Here is a 20,757-nt window from a genome sequence, read left to right on the forward strand (position 1 = left end):
TATGCAGTTCGAGCAAGGAAACTGTACAGGATAACCCCTCCGCTCTTGTCACTCCTCATCCTGAACAGTGCAGGATCTGAGGCGCTTTCCGGCAACCCTAATCTCCAACACATTAAGATGGTATCTGGGAATTCCTGCAGGCACAAGCTTCGTTTGAAAACTTCCTCTTATCTTCGCATCATTACCAAATTGCAGAACCGTATACGTTCCCCATTTTGCAGTCCGCGACGGTAAGCAGTAAGAGAAGCGCATGTTAGTTTCGTTCTAAGTGCGCTACGATGGACCACTGCCCTCCTCCTAAGCCAAAAATGCCGGCCATCACATTGTTAGGACCACCGAAAGTCATGTGCCGGTTATCAAAGCCAAAACCAAATGCTACCGAAAACCTGAGAACGGTGTTGTTAGAGCTTGGGAAACCGAAGGTATCAGTTGAAAACGAGTGCAATTTGTGCATCATTCACACTGAACCCAAGTTTCATCATCGCCGGAATCCACCATTAAGTAAGGCGGATACAGTTTTGAGTCTATGGACATTCATTCAACTGCGAAGCAACTGTAACGTTATCTCAAATTAATTGCCGTCTTTCATACATTTTCATAAATACGTGATTGACTTGATATACCAAAAGGAGTAATCACACCAAGCACACAACTTTATTGTTCAAACACAAAGTTGCTACATTTTAAAGTACATAATCTCCAAAACATGCATTTACATAAACACATATTCATCTTCAACACTTGAACACAACCAGCAAACACTGAACTTTCCACCGCCAACGCCACCGCTGCCGCCTGTGACGATTTTCACTCGGACCCCTTCTCCAATTCCTGCTGAACAGCCTTCTTAGCAGCCTCAAGATCCTCATCAAAAAACATGTCCCAATGGCCATCCCAGGTGATCAAAAACTCAGTATCTTCATAGTACTTGACTCTGTGCACATCCCCCGCCGGAGTAAACAAGTAATCACCGCCGGTCAGATCGAACCTTTTCTCTTTAGTCAAATTCCACACGCTCTTTTTCCCCCACAGCACCACCAGATCGTGCCCGAACGTGTGGTGGTGCGCCGGCTCCACGCTCCCGGCCTTAAACCTAACAATCGCCGACGTCGGGGTCTCCCTCAGAATCTTCATCGACCCGCCAGGGATAATGTCGATCGGGTTCAATTCCCTGTTCTTCACCAAACAGCAGATTGCGCAAGAAGCCTCCTCGGAATCCACAATTTTATTAGCCCCTCCAATTTTGGGCATTTCTTGGATTGAATTGTCGAGGAAGGACTCGACTTCGGGCGGCCAGGGTTTGGAATCGGAAGCGGGGCAGGGGGATTTGAAGGGGGTGTTGAGCCAGGTGTCGAGGATCTCGATGGCGGAGTCGGGTGCCGTGGACATGCCGGAGACGGCGAGGACGTTGGAGTTGTTGATGGATCGGGCGTTCTGGGCGTCGGAGGGAGTGAGGCAAGTGGCGGCGAATACGCCGGGGAACTTGTTGGCGAAGATTGAGACTCCGACGCCGGTACCACAGGCGACGAGGCCGCGGATCTCCTCGGAATCGGAGGTGGAGGAGGAGACGCGGCTGCCGACGTCAGCGGCGATGGAGTAGTAGGAGGATGTGCCCAGGTCTTCGACGTCGATGTTGAGGGAGCGGAGGTGGGACACCAAGGCGTCCTTAAGAGAGCAGCCGAAGGAATCGGCGCCGGCTATGATTTTCAGTGGGTGTTTGCTGGGAGCTTCTTCGGCCATTGATGAACTCTGAAGCTTTGTGATTGGAAACGGAAGCGTTTTAGAGAGAGTGAGAGACTGATATTCAATGGGGAAGAAGATGTATCTCTGGACCCAAAACGTCGTCCAGGACCAAGGTAGGAATCGAAGTCTTTGTCAACGTCACTGTAAACTGTTGTCTTACTTACACGTGTTATGCAATCATTAGACTGGTTTAATCGTATTATCGCATCAAAAACAAGGTTAACCACTTAATTATACCAAGTGCATTTTTGCTGATGGGATGGCAGCATGACGAATTGGATTCCGATATGTCATCTTCATACCCAAATTCGTTTATTTTCTCTAAATTCGAACTCGTAGAATTCCAGAATTGGTTTTTTCCATAACGAAACCCATCGGATGATTGATTTTTTATCGGAGAATGGTTTTTCCTATTATGATATTTATATTATTTACTAAATGAGAATATTTAAAAAAAAAAAACGATATTAAATAAATTGCTATTATTAACACAATTGATACAATACATCTAATAAGTAATATTAAAAATTTATATTACTAAGAAAACATTTACACTCTTAAAAATTATAAGCATATAATTCCTATTATTAATGATAAAAAAAAAAGTAAATAATTAATTTCATATTTAATAAAGCATGATTATTAACAATCCCTTTTTATATAATAAATATTTATATTTTTTTATTCATAAATGAAATGGTTCGGTTTCGGGTATGGGTTTGGGGTGGATACCTCAATAACCATAACCGAACCCGAAATTGAAAAATTTACTCGACGGTTATCCATAACCATAAAATACTCGAAATTTTATACCCAAAACCGAACCATTCGGATCAGTTACTTGAGGAGATCGGATTTAACGGATTAAATTGCTATCGCTAGATGAGGTAATGCTTATCCCTTATTGATTACAATTTTAAATTAATTTAATTTCATTAAATAAAAAACGAATTTTAAAAATTAAACTAATTTAACAGTAATTAGTGGTACTTCTTTACGGTTGGAAAAAGCCTCAAGTTAGAATTTGTCGTTCCCGCTAATAAAAAGTGAGAATCATAATGTAAATTGCTCACATGATTTCAAATTTGAATGATAATTAACAAAAGATAATCTTTGGGTTAAATGGGTTCCAACAGGCCCAATTCCTCCAACCAAATATAACCCGACCCGACCTTGGCAGTTCACCAACTGTAATAACGGACTCGGTGAAATATGAACCCGCCAAAACAATGGCTTCCTCCGCTCCCGCAGTCGATGGTAACAGAGCATTCAAATTTCGATTTTCAATTACTTCAATTCCTGATCGTTGATTGCTTTCTGATCCATTTATGACCGTTCATTATCCGGGCAATCCACGGCATCCGGTGCTCCTCCGCCGCACCGGATAACAACAGAAGCAACAATCACAGGAGAGAAACCCCGCAGGTTTTGAAAATCGCCGTGAGCGGAATCAGCGAGCTTCTCAGGCCCTCTCCTCCTTCAACAAAACAACCGGGTACTTTTTTTTCCTAATCTACCCTTCCCCTCACTTTCCACTTGTTTCCCCATGAAATGAACAAGGATAAAAATGGATAACTATAAAAAGTTAGGAAATTTAACTAAAATTGAAAAATCACATTTTTACACTAAAAAATCAATCTTGATATTATGCATTTTACCTTTTATTTTGTCTTTATCGTCAAAACTTAAAGTTTTCAAACCATTTTCATTAGTTTTCCTTAAAATGTTCTTCACAAAACTTTTTTTTTTTTTAATCGAAAAACACTTAGACAACTTTTCTTATTGTTAAGGATAATTTTTTGTATTATTAGGATAAAAAACAAAAAATGAGTCACACTTCACGGTTTTGAATTGAAAAATGTCCTTAATAATAAAAAATTTGTCCTTAATGCTAAAAAAATTGTTTCTGAATAAAAAAGTATGTCGAGGAGCTTTTTATCCTCTAAAGATTCAATCTTTGGGATTTTCACTCAAATTAATCTATTCGAGCATTCGTTTGTATGTGAAAATTTGAGAATTTGGATTAATTCTATGTGAAATTGTTGAATATGATGTTTTAAATCATCCTTAATTGTACAATCTTCTTGGCAAAGGTTGTTCCTTCCTAACTTCTTCTAGTGGTTATGAGCATACTATATAAAGTCATGAACCTTCAATATTGGTCACAATTAATTGTCTGATAAATTTGGTGGTGAAGCGAGCTCTTTGGATTTTGCCTCTTTTATTTTGGATAAATTATATAAAACTACCTTAATTATTAGGTCAATCACAGTTTCATATCTCATCTTTAAAAAATATCAATGTCATACTTCATCTACAAATTTGTTACAATTTCATACATTCCGTCAGTTGTCTGTCAATTCCTCCGTTAAATGCTGACGTGGAGACGAATGGAGTGAATGACAACGAAAACGATGAGTTTTTAGTTTTCGGCATTGATGATGTCGTAACGATTCTCAAATCTGATTTCGAGAATGCGTATTTCGTAACAGTTACCAACCTATACTGTTTGAATGAGACCTTCCTTGTGCATGACTCTGCATATATGAATGTATCGTTAACCGATTGGTTTCTTTTTTTTTATTATTTTTTTTTATTTTTGTTATTTCACACTTCTACTTTGTGTTTGGTAAGAGGGATTTTCACTTCTGCAATTTATACAGAAGATTGTATCTTCGAAGATCCAACTGTTCGATTTCGAATTTTCGAGGCAAGAAAATTCTGCGGTTCTCTTTCGTTTCGCTTCTACTTGATATAAACTGCAACATACAGATATGTAAAAATATGTGTCTGCTTGTCATACACTTCGAATTCGATTGCATGCTCAATGTTTCCCCTACTTGTTTCTCTTCCCTGGTCATAAAGTTTTTGGTCGATCCGCTAATTTTCATGGTCTTTGGCTGGAGTGACATACCTACAGGGCGTCAATTTTTATCGGTCTTGCGGGATTCTTTGTAACTCCTAGCTGTCTGTTCATCGTAACAATTTTAATCGGTCTGCAGGACATACCTAAAACTTCCATGGAGCCCTCTCATTTGCATCGATGGAGGTACGTTCTATGACTAAGACTATAAGTTTAAAGTGAGAACAAAAGCGCTTTCATATGCTGGATTATTGATCCTTAACATATGGGAGTTTTTCCAGTAATCGATTTCTGTTTTCCGCAATCGGTTTAACAGATTATAAGGCACGCCGAGACCAAGAGCTGGAATGTCTCTGGCCACCTGTTCACACCTGCTTATGGAAGATCCAATGACTGAACACGGTAAGTCTTCAAACTTCGAACGAGGTTCACAATCATTTTACGTTAAGATCAATAGGAGTTGCTAATCAGGACCACCACGGAAAGACCAACATTATGTTCACTGGTACTGGTCGAACTTTCAGTTGTCGACATTCGATTCCGTAGTTCCAACATTTGAAGTCCTGTATCTCGGCGAAACTTGAAAGTCTGGTTAGATTTTGCTTCTTTTGATAGTACTAGACCTTACTTGGTACGTTTTGTTATTGGTATATCTTTTGACTTGTGCCAATGTAACGACGTAGGGGAATCCAAATGTAAACATAATACCTATTCCTGTATGTGGGCTTTTGTAGATGCAGAAGTTTATAGTTGTATATTATTTATGTCAATTAAAATTCTGTCTAGTTCTCTATAGACTTTTCTAATGCTAAAATATACTGGAATACACGTGATTTGGTTGTTATTTTGTTCCATTTCGGGCGCTTTCTACCCTTTAGCGTCTGGCCAAATAATGTGCTCTGAAAAACCACCACGAAATTTTCCCGGCAACTTTGTGCTTGTAACTATTGCAGACAATTGCAAAGTCAATAAATCATATTACAATATTTACCAAGTAAAGGTGCTAAATTTTTCAATTTTATTTGCTTTCTACAGCAGAGAAAATAAGAGATCAAATTTTTATAGTGCTTATGATGATAACAAAGAAGAGATCCTCTCCGGATCTCTTCCTCCAAGACCATCAGATCAAATGATTCAGACCTTTGAAATTTCATCCAACAGCCCACATGTTTTGATTTCTTAAAGGTTATAATAATTTTTTATCATTAGATGAAATTTCAAATACCAGAATCACTTTATTCGGTAGCTTTGGTATAAAAGATTCGAAGAAGATCTCTTCTCGATTACAAAGGGGCAGAAGTGTACGTTTGCAATGATGAGCTCCTCATGTTCTTGTAGATGCATTGAAAGCTCCTCATGTTCTTGCGCAGAACTAAACTGTAGGGACAGTAAATTTGCAATGAGAGCTCCTCATATTCTTGCGCAGAAAGTCGAGGCCTTTTTGTTAAAGTGCATTAAAAAAGGCTACTAGAGAATCCTAAGATGAATAGGCTTCAAAATTTGAAAATTATAGTGATTAGACTGCATTTATACTTTATATGTGTGCATAATTACATTGGTTAGAAAGAATATTTTTTCTCTATACACTCGAGCGGGTGTGTTTATAATAGAATATCACTTGTATATAAACAAAAATGCATATAGACTTGTATAAAAAGTAGAAATGATTTCAAGATGCTTTTGGAAGTTCCTTTTTGTTTTGCACAACTTATTTTGTAGGTTCTTATTTTTTTGGCTTTTTAGTCAAAATGATTCATAAGATTTGTGTAACACATCATTTTGGTACATGAAATTGAAAATCAATAGAAATGGTCCCTGAGATTATTCACCATCCATTATTTTGGTTATTCCGTTAAAAACTCCGTTAAGTGTCCCGAAGCTCATAGTCGAAAGTTTGGGCAATTTTCAAAGCTTCGTAACTTAATCATTTTTTAACCAAATTCGACCCATAATATATCAAAATGAAGATAAGAAAGTGTAGAACAATATTATACATATTTGGAAGACCATTGGTTACCAGAGATGGCCGGAAAATAGTCTGAAAGGTGACTGGTTTGCAGGAAATCTGGAAAACTCGCCTAAAACTGGGTAAATTTTAAACGTTCATAACTTCTTCAATACTCAACGAAATCAAGTGATTCAAAAACAAAAATCATATTTCTCGATGAGATAAAGAGAATGCTAACTTTCTTGATTGCTAAATCTCCATGGTTTGGCTAGAAAATGGCTTGAAAGTGTCTATCTTGGTCTCAAGTTAGCCACTTTCGAGCAGTTTTTCCGACCAAACCACTGCGAATTAGCTGTAGAGAAAGATACCATTCTCTTCTTCTCGTTGAGAAGTATGATTTTCATTTTTTTGAATCACTAGATTTCCTTAAGTATTGAAGAAGTTATGAACGTTTAAAATTTACTCAGTTTCCGGTGAGTGGAAACAGTTTTCCCTCGGACCAGTCACCTTTTAGGCTATTCTCTGGCCATTGCCGGCAACCATTGGGTTTCCAAATAGGTATAATCTTATTCTACACTTTCATATCTTCATTTTGATATATTATGAGTTGAATTTGGTTAAGAAACGATTGAGTTACAAAGCTTTGAAAATTGCCCAAATTTCCGGTCAAGAGCTCTGAAACACTTAACGGAATTTTTAACAGAAGAACCAAAATAATAGATGATGGACAATCTCATGGACTATTTCTATTTATTTTCAATCTCAGGGACTAAAGTGATCTGTATGCAAATCTCATGAACCATTTTTGTTAGAAAGCCTACTTTTTAAGTTTTATTTAGAGGAGTTTGGTCATATGGCATACCCCTCTTTTTCAAGAAGGATAAGGTTTATGTCATCTTTTATTTTTTTCGTGTTTTTTTTTTTTGTTTTTTGGCTCTATAAGAGGTAAGATTTACATCCGCATAATTAGATGTAACTTTTTGTTTATATCAATAAATTTTCTCGAGATTCTCAAAAAACAAAAATAAGGAGAGGTATGTGGTGAAAGTAGTAAAATAGTGTTCGGATGTCATTTCCAAAAGGAAAAACACCAGAAATTTACAACATGAAGGAGTAATTATTTCCAATTTCAAACCATCACATTGGAATTTAATAGATAAAGTGTCAATCCCTCTTCCAAGCATACAACAACAGAGAAAACCCTCCATTACTACCAGATGACCTAGTTGATGAAGAACATGAACTCCTCCCCCCATCACTACTTTCCTCTGCCCATTGCAGCACGCTTGAGCACGATGGTGATGGAGACAGCGATGCAATTGACGGCACTGTTGTCGAAGCAGTCGACATTGACAAGCTCTTCCTCATCAACTTCTTTTCAGGACCTACCATTTCCGGCCACACTCCACCATCGCCGACTTGAAATACAAACACACCATGACCGTTCCCATTACTACCACCTTCATTATTAACCCAATTGAAGACATCCCAATAAAATTCAAATTCTACTCCGCCAACAAAAATCTTCTCATTGCCTCTGAATTTCCAAGCCAACCTTTTGACAACCAGGCTTGTTATTCCATCTACTTTTAGTCGAAGTGTACCTTCACTGCACTCTATTCCAATTTCGTGTTTGGATCCCAAGAACTGAGCTCTGGATATGTAATTCCTGTGTCCAAACACATGTTCCCGCCTTGACAGTAGTGCTGGTTTGCCGAGCTTGTGAGTCGGAACTAACCCTGATCGCCTCGTCAAATCGTCCAGAAGATCCCCAAGAAAGAATTCAAGCCTCGCATTGCAAGAAATGGCGATGTAGAAGCATGACTCGGCCTCGGCGGAGTTGTGAGTGAAGTCAGCCCGGGTGAAGTCCCAGTAGAGCTTGATTCTTTTGTATTTGCTGTGGGTTAGAGAGATGGATTTGGAGCCCGGTCTGGTTCGAAAGAATGAGAAGGTTGATGGGTTGAGGGAGACGGTGAAGGAGAACGAGTCAGAGGCATGGATGGTGAGGGAGTGAGAGAAGAAGGTTTTGGACCAGGTGAGAGTGAGATATGTGGGAGAGTTGCAAAGCTGAGTTTGGTATATGCAGGTTATGAGGTTTTGGGGCACTTGAGAGGTGCTTGAGGGTGTGTTGGGCTGGCTGAAACATGCTGGGATCATGATGTTCCAATTTTGGTGTTTGTTGCTCAAGCCATAAGCAGTTGGAGAATTGTGTGGGAAGTTTTAAGGTGGTGAGAGAGAGAGAGAGAGAGAGAGAGAGAGAGAGATTGTGTGTTTGGAGGTCTAAAGGGTTAGTCTTTGGCTTGGTACTGATGGGGAGTTTGGGATATTGAGGCTTTGCTACCTGCTATTTAGAGTAAATAATAAGAGCTTTTGGCTTTTGGCTTTTGGCTTAGAATGTAGTTGTGGCTTTGAATCTTGAATGATAAAAGTTACAAGAGGATCCCATCATCACAATCATCAGCACCAGTAGCTAAGCCTTACATTCATGTTATATCCTCCTTAATTTGCGCCTTTGACAGACTTTCAAACTCTCTCTCAGGAATGGGAGTGAGCTGGGTTGCACCAGGGTTTCAGTTGGGTCACAGTTGCAGGTGACATCTGGACCTTTTTTTTAGTTTACTTTAAGGGTAAGTAGGGCTCTTTTTTCTCTCTCCCTATATATAATTTGTTTTTCTTCTTGTTTTGCCGTCTCAAAAGGAGATTTTAGAAGATGGGGCCTTGGGGAAAGGAGAGAGTTCCCCAACCACTTTTGTATGGTAGCTTCAGTTTCATTCAATCAAGTGGAAATGCATCATATGATATCAAGATGACGACACACCAATGAAACACGGCAAGTAGATTGTAGGCAGCAACTTCTTGTATTATTACAAAACAAAAGTATTGAGCAGAAATACAAGTAAATAGAATGGACTACAAATTTCTAATCTAAAATTAAACGAGATGACATTGAATGTGAACAAACAATTAGTCACATGCAAATAATAGTTTGATGTCCTTTTATTAATGTTGTAATGTCCTTTGAATTATGTTTAAGATGAAAAGTTTGTAATCAGTTTCATTCAGTTTGTGTAACCTTCTCATGTTGATCAAGATGGCAAGACACCAATATTGGTGTCACTGATGAAACATGTCAAGTAGATTGTAGACTGCAACTTCTCGAACACAAAAAAACATGATATTTTGCTTTGATTTTCAACAACTAATCGTTTTGAATGCCGATGAGCATGCTTAATATTTAGCCAAATGAGGACGAAACAAGTGTCTTTACCCTAGTGATTCAGTGCGGCGCCTAACCTAGTAGGGTGGTGCAGTTTTTGAGGCCGATTTTAGAAGCAACGGGTCTCTTGGGTTGCACGCTGTTTTGGCAAATTCCCAGCACAATCCCGATCTCCCAGCCAGGGATCGTTCTTCTTTCTAGGCTGCATGGATTTGATCCATGTTTACCAAAATCTGGTTAAGCTACAACTAACCTACCTAGTTTACGATCCAAACGAGGAGAAACTAGAAAATCTTGGATGCGGGGAGCCATGCTATGTCATATGTTCATCCAAGACACAAACCGGCCTATTTTGATGAATTTGAATGCAGGAGTCTCTCGTATGTGTTTTAGACAGACAGTTGATAGAACGACACCCGCACTTAAATACCCCAAAGAATTATTAACATAATTCATGTGCAATATGTACTTTTGTGCCTATACTTCTATAAATCTAGAACGAAGGTTATAGTTCTGCCAACTATTTCGTAGAGAAAGACAACAATGTTCGAAAACCAGTCTTTTATAATCTTAGATTGTTTTACCCAAATTAGTTTCCCTCCGTATAGGAAACGAACTTCTATATTATGGGGGTAATATCATGTCTTGACATTTCTTATTACATATAATCATGATATTTCTCATCACATGCGGATGATGTATAACAATCTTCCTAAATCTTTCATTACGTGACTTATAGATCTTTTGAAAAATAGGTTATTTTATCTTGTCGATTTCGTGATTTTTATACTATATAGTATTGAAATAAAACCATATATTGTTGTTAAAAGGATCGGCGAACGCTAAAGTAATAAAAATTGCTCCATATATACCATCTGAAAAATAAAGAAGTATTCCAAAATTTTCAGTTTCACATCTTTTTGCCTATGAATATCTTATTCCAAGCATCATTCATTTACAATCTTTGGTAGCTATATGTATAGAAAATACCATAAAATAAAAAGATCATGAAAATTAATTGATCTCAGCTATTTGCATGTTCTTTGCCTTTTCATGTTCAGCAGCCCTCATGAGGAGGCTGCCATGTTCAAGCGCCACCAGCACGGGCGAACCCCCGATTCCCCACGCCACCGCGACCATTGTCTCAGCCAACAGAGTCTTAAACTCTTGACCATCGATCACACCATTTTTATCCGCATCGAATCTGTCGAATATTTCATCAACTTTTCACAAATATTTTACCCATGGTGTTCAAACCTCAAATTTTGAGCCTTGTTCAAGAATGAGCTTGTCTTCGTTCTTCACTTTTGTGAAAGAGCATTGCTATACTCAATCATCTATTCTATTTTTCACCCACCTTATAACTAAAATAAACATAAAAAAAACAATATAAAGGGAGTGAAAATTTTGACAATGAGTGAGCATAATAGCGCACACTCAAAAACATAAAGGCAGATGTGTCGTAAAAAAACTTGAGTAGTTTCATTTTCACAATTCATTTCACATCATCCAAAGCCCGTTATCAGTAATACTACTATGAATAATGTTGGTGACACCAAATTTTAAAATCAAATTTTATAAATCGGATGACGTGGTTGCTGATAATTGGATTATTACTTAAGTATTGATTTTTTATTGATGACACATCACATCAACAAAGAAAGTTGCATATACCTTATACAATCATGTACGCAACATTTATTTTTAATTTGACATTGAGAATGATACAACATTGACTGTGGCAACTGAAATGGTTGCAGAGTTGGATATCACTGATCCTGATGAAATCATAATAGTAGATATGATTGATGGGGAAATTTCCCTTTTGATACTAGATCGGTAGTCAGGACCAAGGCCAGTGGAAGCACCCTGGTTTGCTAATCAAAGGTTTTGTCACAATTGCGTTTCTAATCACACCTCTGGTGGTTCCATGATGGAGTATCTGTCGAACCACCCTAGCGTCAAGGACTTGCAAGCTATTTAATGTTGTAAACACGTTGTCCTTCAATGCACAGTTGTTTGAGGAGATTACATACCAAGCAGATGAGTCTGAGCATCATGTGAGAAAGGCTACACCAAAAAATCAAATCCAATTACAGTACTAAAAAATTTGGGGATAGCAACAACATGAAAGTCATGAACTTAGTTCAGTGGGCTTGGGACAAAGTCATCCTGACAAATAATATGAGAAAATGGATCGCTTAGTCATGGTTGAAGATCGCAAGATCCTAAGTTGGAAAACACTACAACATTGGGCAAAATACATGCCAATCTCTAGCTTCTTCATTGCCTCCAGTTTTGCATTGACTTTCAGAAGCTCAACGTTGTACGCGACCAGCTACGATCGATTGGCCTCGAACGCCTGGCATTTGATCACACTCGTTTGAGTCGGCTTCGGCGACCCCCCAAGGCTCTCAATCGTAGGCACGTGCAAGTCTTTTGCATCGAGATTACTGATCTCTGAGACTTTTAAACCAGGAGAGACGGTAGAATCAGCAATCATTGCACTAGCGGCGGTCGTGTGCTCCGCTGCATAAAGATGTCGGACCCGTTTGTTATGGCAGATATTGCTTCACAGTGCAGATCATGGTGAGAAATCTTCAACTTTTGGAGTGAAAATATATTTAAATGGCTTTTCTTGGTTATAGTTTTACTTTCCCAAACTCCTAGAACACAGTCCAACATTTTATTGTTGTTCCGACATTGCTTACTGCCATAGCTTCATTAGGTTAAAGCAGTGTGAAAGAAAACTATGCATTCAAAATCAAATACCTAAAAAAAACTCAGTGTGTACTAAAAAGAATAGAAGTTTTTAATATTGGACAATGCTTAAAAATGTAACCAAAATGAACTTACCTACTAATTTTCCCAAAACCGCTCATCCCAAAAGTGCTTGACATGCAATCCTCCCTTTTCTTTTTTTCTTTTTTTCATTTCTTTTTTTTTTTTTTTTGTTTCATCGTCTTCTGATTGTATTAATGTGGTACTTTGAATCTCCCAAGTCAAAAAACAACTTTCGTATTCTTTTTTTCTTTTGGTTGATAAAAAGTTTAGGGGAAGGTGAGGTGAGGTTACTCATCCCAGTACTAGGACATTTTACAAGCTTTTTTTACGACTTACAAAGCCTTTTTTTTGGTTTTTACCGATTGCTCATCAAGAGAGATTGACTAAAATGAGACTCAAACTTAGACTTTGATCTAGCAAAGAGAACGATCTTTACGAATTCAACCAATTCTCGTTGATAACTTTTGTATTCTTTTTCGAACGCACATGAAATAGGCTTATTAGAGAAACACTTTTGTATGACTCACTGCACATTAAAATTTAATGATCATGACAATTTCCATGAATAAGCACTTTTGTATTGCTCACTACAAGCCTATTTGCATGAGATGAAGACTTTGATTTTCTTATCATTTTTTGGCACAAAATCCATTCTAATTTGTAGAAAAAAATTTTGGATGCAAAGTTATTACAGGCCCATCCCAATTTTTATGAAATATTAGGCTTAATAAAAATTGTTTTTGGGCTGAACAATTTGAGTATCATCTTTAGCTTCACAACGTTAGGCCCAATAATTAATTACATCCATTAAAACCGTCTTTGGTTGCTAAATTTAATTTTAGTAGATTAATTTTTTCAGATCGAACTTACAAATTATGAGAGGTGTTACCGATGCAAAATAAATACATTAATCAACACTTAAATAATAATAAAATCATCAACAATCACATCATATAATTTATAAAATTTCATCTAAATAATTGATCTTCTTAACATTATCATGTAGATAATAATCAGAAGCATAGGATCCCCACTATGTACCCTAACGCCCAAACATCACACATGTCCATTTGGCAACACAAAATTGAGTTATCCCTATGCCAAATTTCTAACATTTATGTTTTTGGTTAACATAGATTCCACGTGTACCCCAGCCATTGGTACAATACTGCCCTACCCATGCATACCTCCATTTTTGTAACTTAAAATTAAAGGAAAACTAATGAAAAAGATTCGAAAACTTTGAGTTTTAACGATAAGGACAAAATAAAGGGTAAAGTGAATAGTACCATAATTAACTTTTTAGTGTAAAAAAGTGATTTTTCGTTAAAGTGAACAGTACCGTGGACTTTTCGGTAAAACTCACTAAAATTAACGAATCTAACAGCTGCTAATAGTCTGGCAAATCTGTGGGCGGTTTGATAATTGTTTTTGGTTCTCACCAAAATCAAGTTAAATTTTGAAAAATTATAAAAGTAGCTTTCAGATTTTTATTTTAGAATTTGAAAACTTACAAAATCAAGCTGAATCTTTAAAAAAAAAAAAAAAAAAAAATTAAACAGCAACCGAAAAGAAAATAGCCATCAAATCGTTTCCAAATAAGATAAAAAAAAATTATGACTGATTTTTAATGAGAACGTGGTTTTATTTTGGTGGTCAGCAATGTTGTCACCATATAATGTTTTACCGCAGTGATAGAAAGTTATTATACTTATAAATAATGTGCGCGTTCAATTCCTACAAGTGTCAAGAAAAAAGAAAAAGATCGAGGGTAATGACAAAAGAGTGAAGCGAGTGGTAATTCTTGGTGAGTATACATCTTGGTGAATTTGACTACAAAAAAGGTTGTAGGTATTGAAAGAGAAAGGAGAGCGTGCACGAATATAAGTTTAAAGTCCAAGTCTTAAGTCTTTACGCAAGAACATTGTATAAAATATAATACTTTTTCTTGTAGGGGTTGGTCTTGAATTTGTAAACAAAATGATCTTCTAGAATTAGAGTTTAGCTTTTGGATAAATACAATTTTTAATCCTTTGGAAAATACTCTAATTTCTACCTAGCGACTAAGAATTCGACTATTTCATGAATTAATATGGGTATGCAACTACAAAATTTCAAGGTAAATGGAGCAATGGTCACTGAATTTTAGTTCCATTCGAGTTTTGGTTCTTGAACTAAAAATTCGTGAATATTAATCCATGAACTTGTTATAATGTGAAGCAATGGTCATTTTGATTAACTCATTAGAATTTCCATCCAAAATAAAGGGTTTAAAGGGACAAACAATTGATGGAAATTCTAACGGAGTTGGCAAAAAAAAACTATTCCTCCACGTTATAACAAGTTCCGAGACCAATATACTCATGAATTTTTAGTTCAAGTACCAAAGCTCTCTAATTTAGCCAAAATTCAGGGATTCTTACTCCAACTTTCTCTAAAACCTCTCATTTCTTTACTACAAATCGAACATTATTTACTTTTGTACTTGAAGTTTTACGTTTGATCTCCTCGTCCAATTTTATTTGTATATAAAAAAAATTGTATAAGTTTTGCTAGATTAAATAGTTTTTAGTCGTGACTCATGTGAATTAAAATTTTAATATATCAAAGTTGTGTTAACCAATGCACGTGTTTGGTAGTTTGGCTTAATATGTGCTCTACGTTATTTTAATCCTCCCAAATATTAATTCAACCAATGTATAATGGACTGATTGTATATTCTAATCCCCTAAATTTTGTTTTTTGTTTGGTGTACCAATCCCCTGTGATTTTCAAATCTCTCCGTTCTAAAAGTAAAAATAAAAATCCAGTCTTGTGGCTTCTTATTTAGCTAAAGGTTGAGATGAAAATTTAAAAATTTATTGAGACTGATGTACATACATTTTTTTTTTAATTTATAGTCACTTAGTATTACGGTGTAATGTTTTTTCTCTTTACTTGTAAGTGTGAGGTCTTATATTCAATTATCGCTAAAGGCGAATTTGAACCACATCATTAATAACTCATTGTCAGACTTAGCTCATCCCCTTAGCGTAGATAATATTTTTTGTTAAAAAAAACTACAAATTTATAATATGGGGCTGAACCCGTCGCACTATTTTTGCACAACTTTTTGACACACATTTATATAGGTTCACTTCATAATGTACTTCAACGATTCGAACCATTTATCATTTATGTCTTCTCTCAAATATCATGTCTATAAAAAATCACCCATTTCTAAAACCACATGACCGTTGGATTAAGGGTTTGGAGTTTCTTTATAGAATCGTATTCGTCTATTTTCTTCACTACAAATGAATGTTTTAAGAGTTTTGAATTTGTCTAATTTTTTATAAAAATAATGTTTTAAAAGATAGACTGCTCAGATCATTAAAATACATTACAAAATAAACCTTATATAAACATGGGTCTAAAATGCATAAAAAAAAAATAGTGTTACAAATCCGCTAATTTATAAAAATTAAGGAACTTTAACGAAAAGCTCCCGGTACTATTCACTTTAACGAAAAACCACATTTTTACACTAAAAGGTCAATCTTGATACTATTCACTTTACCCTTTATTTTGTCTTTAATTCTTATCGTTAAAACTTAAAGTTTTCAAGTTTATTTCATTAGTTTTCTTCAAAAATTATCTATCGGAAAGTACTCTTTTTTTTTTTTTTTTTTTTTTTTTTTTTTTGGAAACTTCTATATGAAAGTACTGTGTTGAGTTTTGGAGTCACCCTTTCGTATATTGTTGACTTGTCTTGTGTACGGCGTTCCTGGATTCAACGTCAACTAGTCAAACTTGGGAATTTATGATTCAATATAAATAATATATATAATTATATATTACCTTTTCATAATGTGTGTTAATCATAAATTACAAATTTCTAATCTCTTTTTTGATTGCTAATAAAAGTATAAAACAGAATAGTCGTCCATAAGGCACTACGTAGTTTAAAAAAAGAAGATCAAAATATAGAATATATGCAGTAATTTGAACTCAAGTCTCTCTGGTCTCTATCATACATTTAAAAACTAAATACGAAAAATGGTGTGTGACTTGGCTCCAGATTTTTTTCCGGGGATCGTAAGAATTCTGCGATCGTGACCATTTATCGTAAATCATACAGTCAGTTTTGGTTATATACTATTTATATTTAATTTTAAATTTTGAAATGATTTCTAACTGCTCGATATACGATGAACAGTTACGATCATAATATTCCTACGATCCCCCGAAAAAAGATCCTCGTAGGATCATTTTCCGTAATCAAGTATTCTTTTCCGTACGAAAGCTGCATAGTGCATTGTTATTTTTTTTATTTGAAAATATGAAAGCTGCATGACACTAGCTGTATAAATTAAATGGGATCTTTTGATATGGGTCCAAAGTAATTTAAAGTTGAATTTATTTCAAAAGTCATTAAAAATTGGACCTATTTCAAAAGATGACCTATAAAATTGGACTTATTTCAAATTTTCCCTAAATTTATAATGTAGGGACGATCTCTTGCCAAACACTGTCGGCAAATACTACATATTATATATGTGTATGTATTTGCTGGAATAATATGTCTGCTCAGTCTTTGGATGCCCTTAATAATACCTAAAATTAATTAAAATAATTATAGGAGACAGATAAGCCTATAAGTAGAGATCCATTCCGGAACTCAGTATACGGAATCCAACTATCTTCATTAGTTCGTTCTGCTTGTCCACCTCAGACTAATCAAAAGAGGGCTCTGATTTCACACAAGTCAAGGATTCATAATTCTTGATCCTTAAGCTCCAGACATTAAGGTCCAAGGAGAATTCAAATTCGTTTTATCTCATTTTCCATGCATGCATGGCTTTACTAGTGATTTGATCTTACCTCTTGGGGACTTAATTAAGAGACAACATTAACCTAAAAATGCCTAAATAAAGAAGCACTGAATTATGTAGACGTGAACGAACGAAAAACAAAGTTTCTGCATGCGATGGTACACACCCAGTACGTGGTTGTACAAAGAGATTGTAGCCTCACTCCTTAGCTAAACCACGTGGCCAATCTTTTCCCTGGTTGAAAATGTTGCCTCTTTAGGAACACACGATGATATGATCGTAACGTGCACAAATCTTAAATGAAAGTATTATGTCGGTTATAGAGTAAGTATGTATCAATATTGCTCAAGTGATGTGTTGGGTCAGTCGGTCAAGCACGAGTGTGAGAGTCTTCCGTTACTGATGTGAGTCGGTCGTGCCAAACCATGTTTGATCATTGTGTTTTGTTCATGAATAGATGTAGCGATAACCAAACACAGATAGCTATCTCAAGTCACTTCCATGTCCTCTATTATTTTCTAACAGAGAGACATACATAGACCCTAATGGTTTAATTAATTTATAACTTCAAAACAAATATTCATGATCTTTGATTTTTACATGATGCATTATTTATCGAACTTGAGTTGGATTCTCTCCCCTTCCTTTTTTCATTCCCTCTTTTCTTAGCTTTCTCTTCTTCTTTCTCTCTCTCCAGAGAAAGTAAAACAGGATGAAAATGTGGCTTAATCTTGAGCATTAAAATAAGAGGGGAGAGAGGAGAGGGGAAAATGGGTGGGGAGAGAATACAAATCTGATTTATGGATCATTTCGTTCAGATTTCCTTCAAATTAAGAATTTAATAAACAATATTTACATTACTCATGTGATTTCCTTAAGCATGTTTTTTTTCCTATACAATAATATTTTGCATCAAAAGAGTGAAAATTTGAGTTAAAATACACAATGAACTAACATAATAAATTAATATTGTACTCGTCATTCACGCAAGTCGTAAACCCAAAGCATGTAAATGATTGAAGTATCTTTTGAAATTAAAATCATTGGAAAACTAATGAAAAAGACATGCAAATTTTAAGTTTTAACGATAAAAACAAAATAAAGGTGAATAGTACCATGATTGATTTTTTAGTGTAAAAATATGGTTTTTCGTTAACGTGAACCGTACCGCATACTTTTCGTTAAAACTCCCTAAAATTATTTCAATGCAGTTGAGTAGCCTGCTGGTAGTTAATTATTCTTTTTTTTTTTTTCATTCTCATTAATAATGCATTTTAATTTTAATTAATCTAATATATATATATATATATATCCTCCAAGTCTCAAGGAAGCAAGCCAACCATGTGGCCAATAGCCAGAAAATAAAACAAGTGGCATTTTGAAAAGGATATCACAACACAATAGCATATGCGTTGTAACTGTTTAGGTCTGACAAAGTCACATGAAAATATATGCGAGTCCAAAACCCTAGCCATGCGCACTGTCTTTTCTTAATTATCATTTTGTTTTTCTGCAAATTTACCAGATTCGTGATTTCTCTTGTGTATATACGTACGTATTTTGTAAAGTGCAAAATAATATTTACGGTAAAGGTAATGTTAGGATGACCATCTATTTAAATTATATTTTACTTAAGTATTGATTAACGTATTTATTTTTTATTGATGACACATCACATGATTTTCAAATGTGTTTAAATAGATGATATTTCTAGCATTATCTGATGAGCGGATAAAGTTTGGAGTGATAATAGATTGGAGGTTATGAGATATAAAAGTCCATTAACAACATTGATTATCTTATTAAATAAAGAATTGAAAAAAAATCTACTCCATTAACAGATGAAGAGACTTTGATGTCTATCCAGCATCTACAAATCTTGACAAATGCTTCCCAACTCAAGAGATGGATTCTTCTACCATATTATTTATGGTCTGAAAAATGCACTAACAAAATTATGAGACGTTCACATAAAAATAAGGAAGTTTTAACGAAACACTTTCGATACTGTTCATTTTTAACGAAAAATCATATTTTTACCTTTCCTGGTACTATTCACTTACATCTTTATTGATCATTTTTCATTAACACTAATTTTTTTTTAAATTTTTCGTTAGTTTTTCTTAAAAATAACTATTATGAATTCAACTACAGTAAAAGACAAGAAGAAATTTCGTCAACCCTCATCCTCGTGTGACGCTCGTGTGATATACCAAACTCGAAACACACGGTGTGCGTAATTTTTTTTGCTCTCAAATCAATTAGTAATGTTTTCTTCAAAATATATTCATAATCACTTATCTTTTGTTATGGTAAAAGAAAAGATTTCTAGTCATTTCAATTTCGTTCAACAAACATGTGTGTTGAGTGTTCGAATTTTTTTATATTTACCCTTGTACTAGGTCTCTAGCTACTCACACAAATTCAAAATTAAACAAAATGAAAATTTATTCAGAAATATAGGATAACGTGGACAGAAAAATAGTATGTATGATTATAAGCATGGTTCAAGTTTCAAGTGGACACTTTGTTTGCAACCAGTTGCTTTTAGCCACACAGGTCTACATGTTTACCATATGATTTACAATAAGATAATTATTGAAACGATATTACATTGTCATGTAAAGAAAAGTTTACATATGTCAATACATTATTAATCAAAACGACATGTGACGTTGAACTCATGTCATATTAATATTATTGACTCGACTCAGGCAAATTATAGGTATATTTGTTAATCATGTGGATGTGGAGCTGCACACATAACAATAGGACTCCATGTATTGTCTTTCTTCTTGTCTCTAGATGTAATCCTACGTGATTCTTTCTACATATAATCCTACATATATTGTCCATTCATTAACTAAAGTAACTCTCACACTGAGTGATGCCATAGCACGTTTGGTCAGAGCAAAACACGGGAAATTTTATGTCCTAATTTTATAGGAGGTCCCCTACATACATGCAAAATCTTGCAACCATTTCAATATCTTCCTCCCTTCAACCCTACATACATGCAAAATCTTGTAACCGGTTCAATATTTTCCTCCTTTTATCTCTCCCGTCAAGTGGGAGACACCACATAAATTTTTTTTTTCAGCAAAATAATCTCTGGCACACCAAATCTCTTCTAATATACAGTCTAGTCTTTTTTTATACTTTTGACGTGAATAAATCAAAAAAGAATTAAAAGACGGAGAATAACATGGTAGCGCAGAAAGAGAAATTTGGAGGCAAAAATCTTCTGCCTTTACCCTATTTTACTGAAGAAAAAAAAAGTAGAGAGACTGGCAGTTTGTCACGTACCGTCGTGGGGCTGGGTCGTTTGATCTGTCTGTATATCCAAATATATAAATAAAGAATGCTTGCTGGGAGAAAATAAGAACGA

General features: G+C 35.4%; 3 protein-coding genes across 3 annotated transcripts; 1 reads left to right on the forward strand and 2 right to left on the reverse strand.

Moving 5' to 3' along the window:
• Window positions 1-632: 632 nt before the first annotated feature.
• On the reverse strand, window positions 633-1,821 carry LOC137744715 (DNA damage-repair/toleration protein DRT102). The gene has a single exon (XM_068484501.1). The coding sequence runs from the start codon at window positions 1,738-1,740 to the stop codon at window positions 808-810; it is 933 nt and encodes a 310-aa protein (XP_068340602.1). The 5' UTR covers window positions 1,741-1,821; the 3' UTR covers window positions 633-807.
• An 804-nt stretch (window positions 1,822-2,625) lies between these two features.
• LOC137745432 (uncharacterized) lies at window positions 2,626-4,809 on the forward strand. The gene is made up of 4 exons (XM_068485397.1): window positions 2,626-2,630; window positions 4,093-4,233; window positions 4,378-4,479; window positions 4,746-4,809. The coding sequence occupies exons 1-4, from the start codon at window positions 2,626-2,628 to the stop codon at window positions 4,807-4,809; spliced, it is 312 nt and encodes a 103-aa protein (XP_068341498.1).
• Window positions 4,810-7,718: 2,909 nt separating this feature from the next.
• On the reverse strand, window positions 7,719-8,711 carry LOC137745434 (uncharacterized). Its single transcript, XM_068485399.1, has one exon. The coding sequence runs from the start codon at window positions 8,709-8,711 to the stop codon at window positions 7,719-7,721; it is 993 nt and encodes a 330-aa protein (XP_068341500.1).
• Between the last annotated feature and the right edge of the window lie 12,046 nt (window positions 8,712-20,757).

The sequence above is a fragment of the Pyrus communis genome, chromosome 9 (assembly GCF_963583255.1).
Source record: "Pyrus communis chromosome 9, drPyrComm1.1, whole genome shotgun sequence".
Classification (NCBI taxonomy): Eukaryota; Viridiplantae; Streptophyta; class Magnoliopsida; order Rosales; family Rosaceae; genus Pyrus; species Pyrus communis.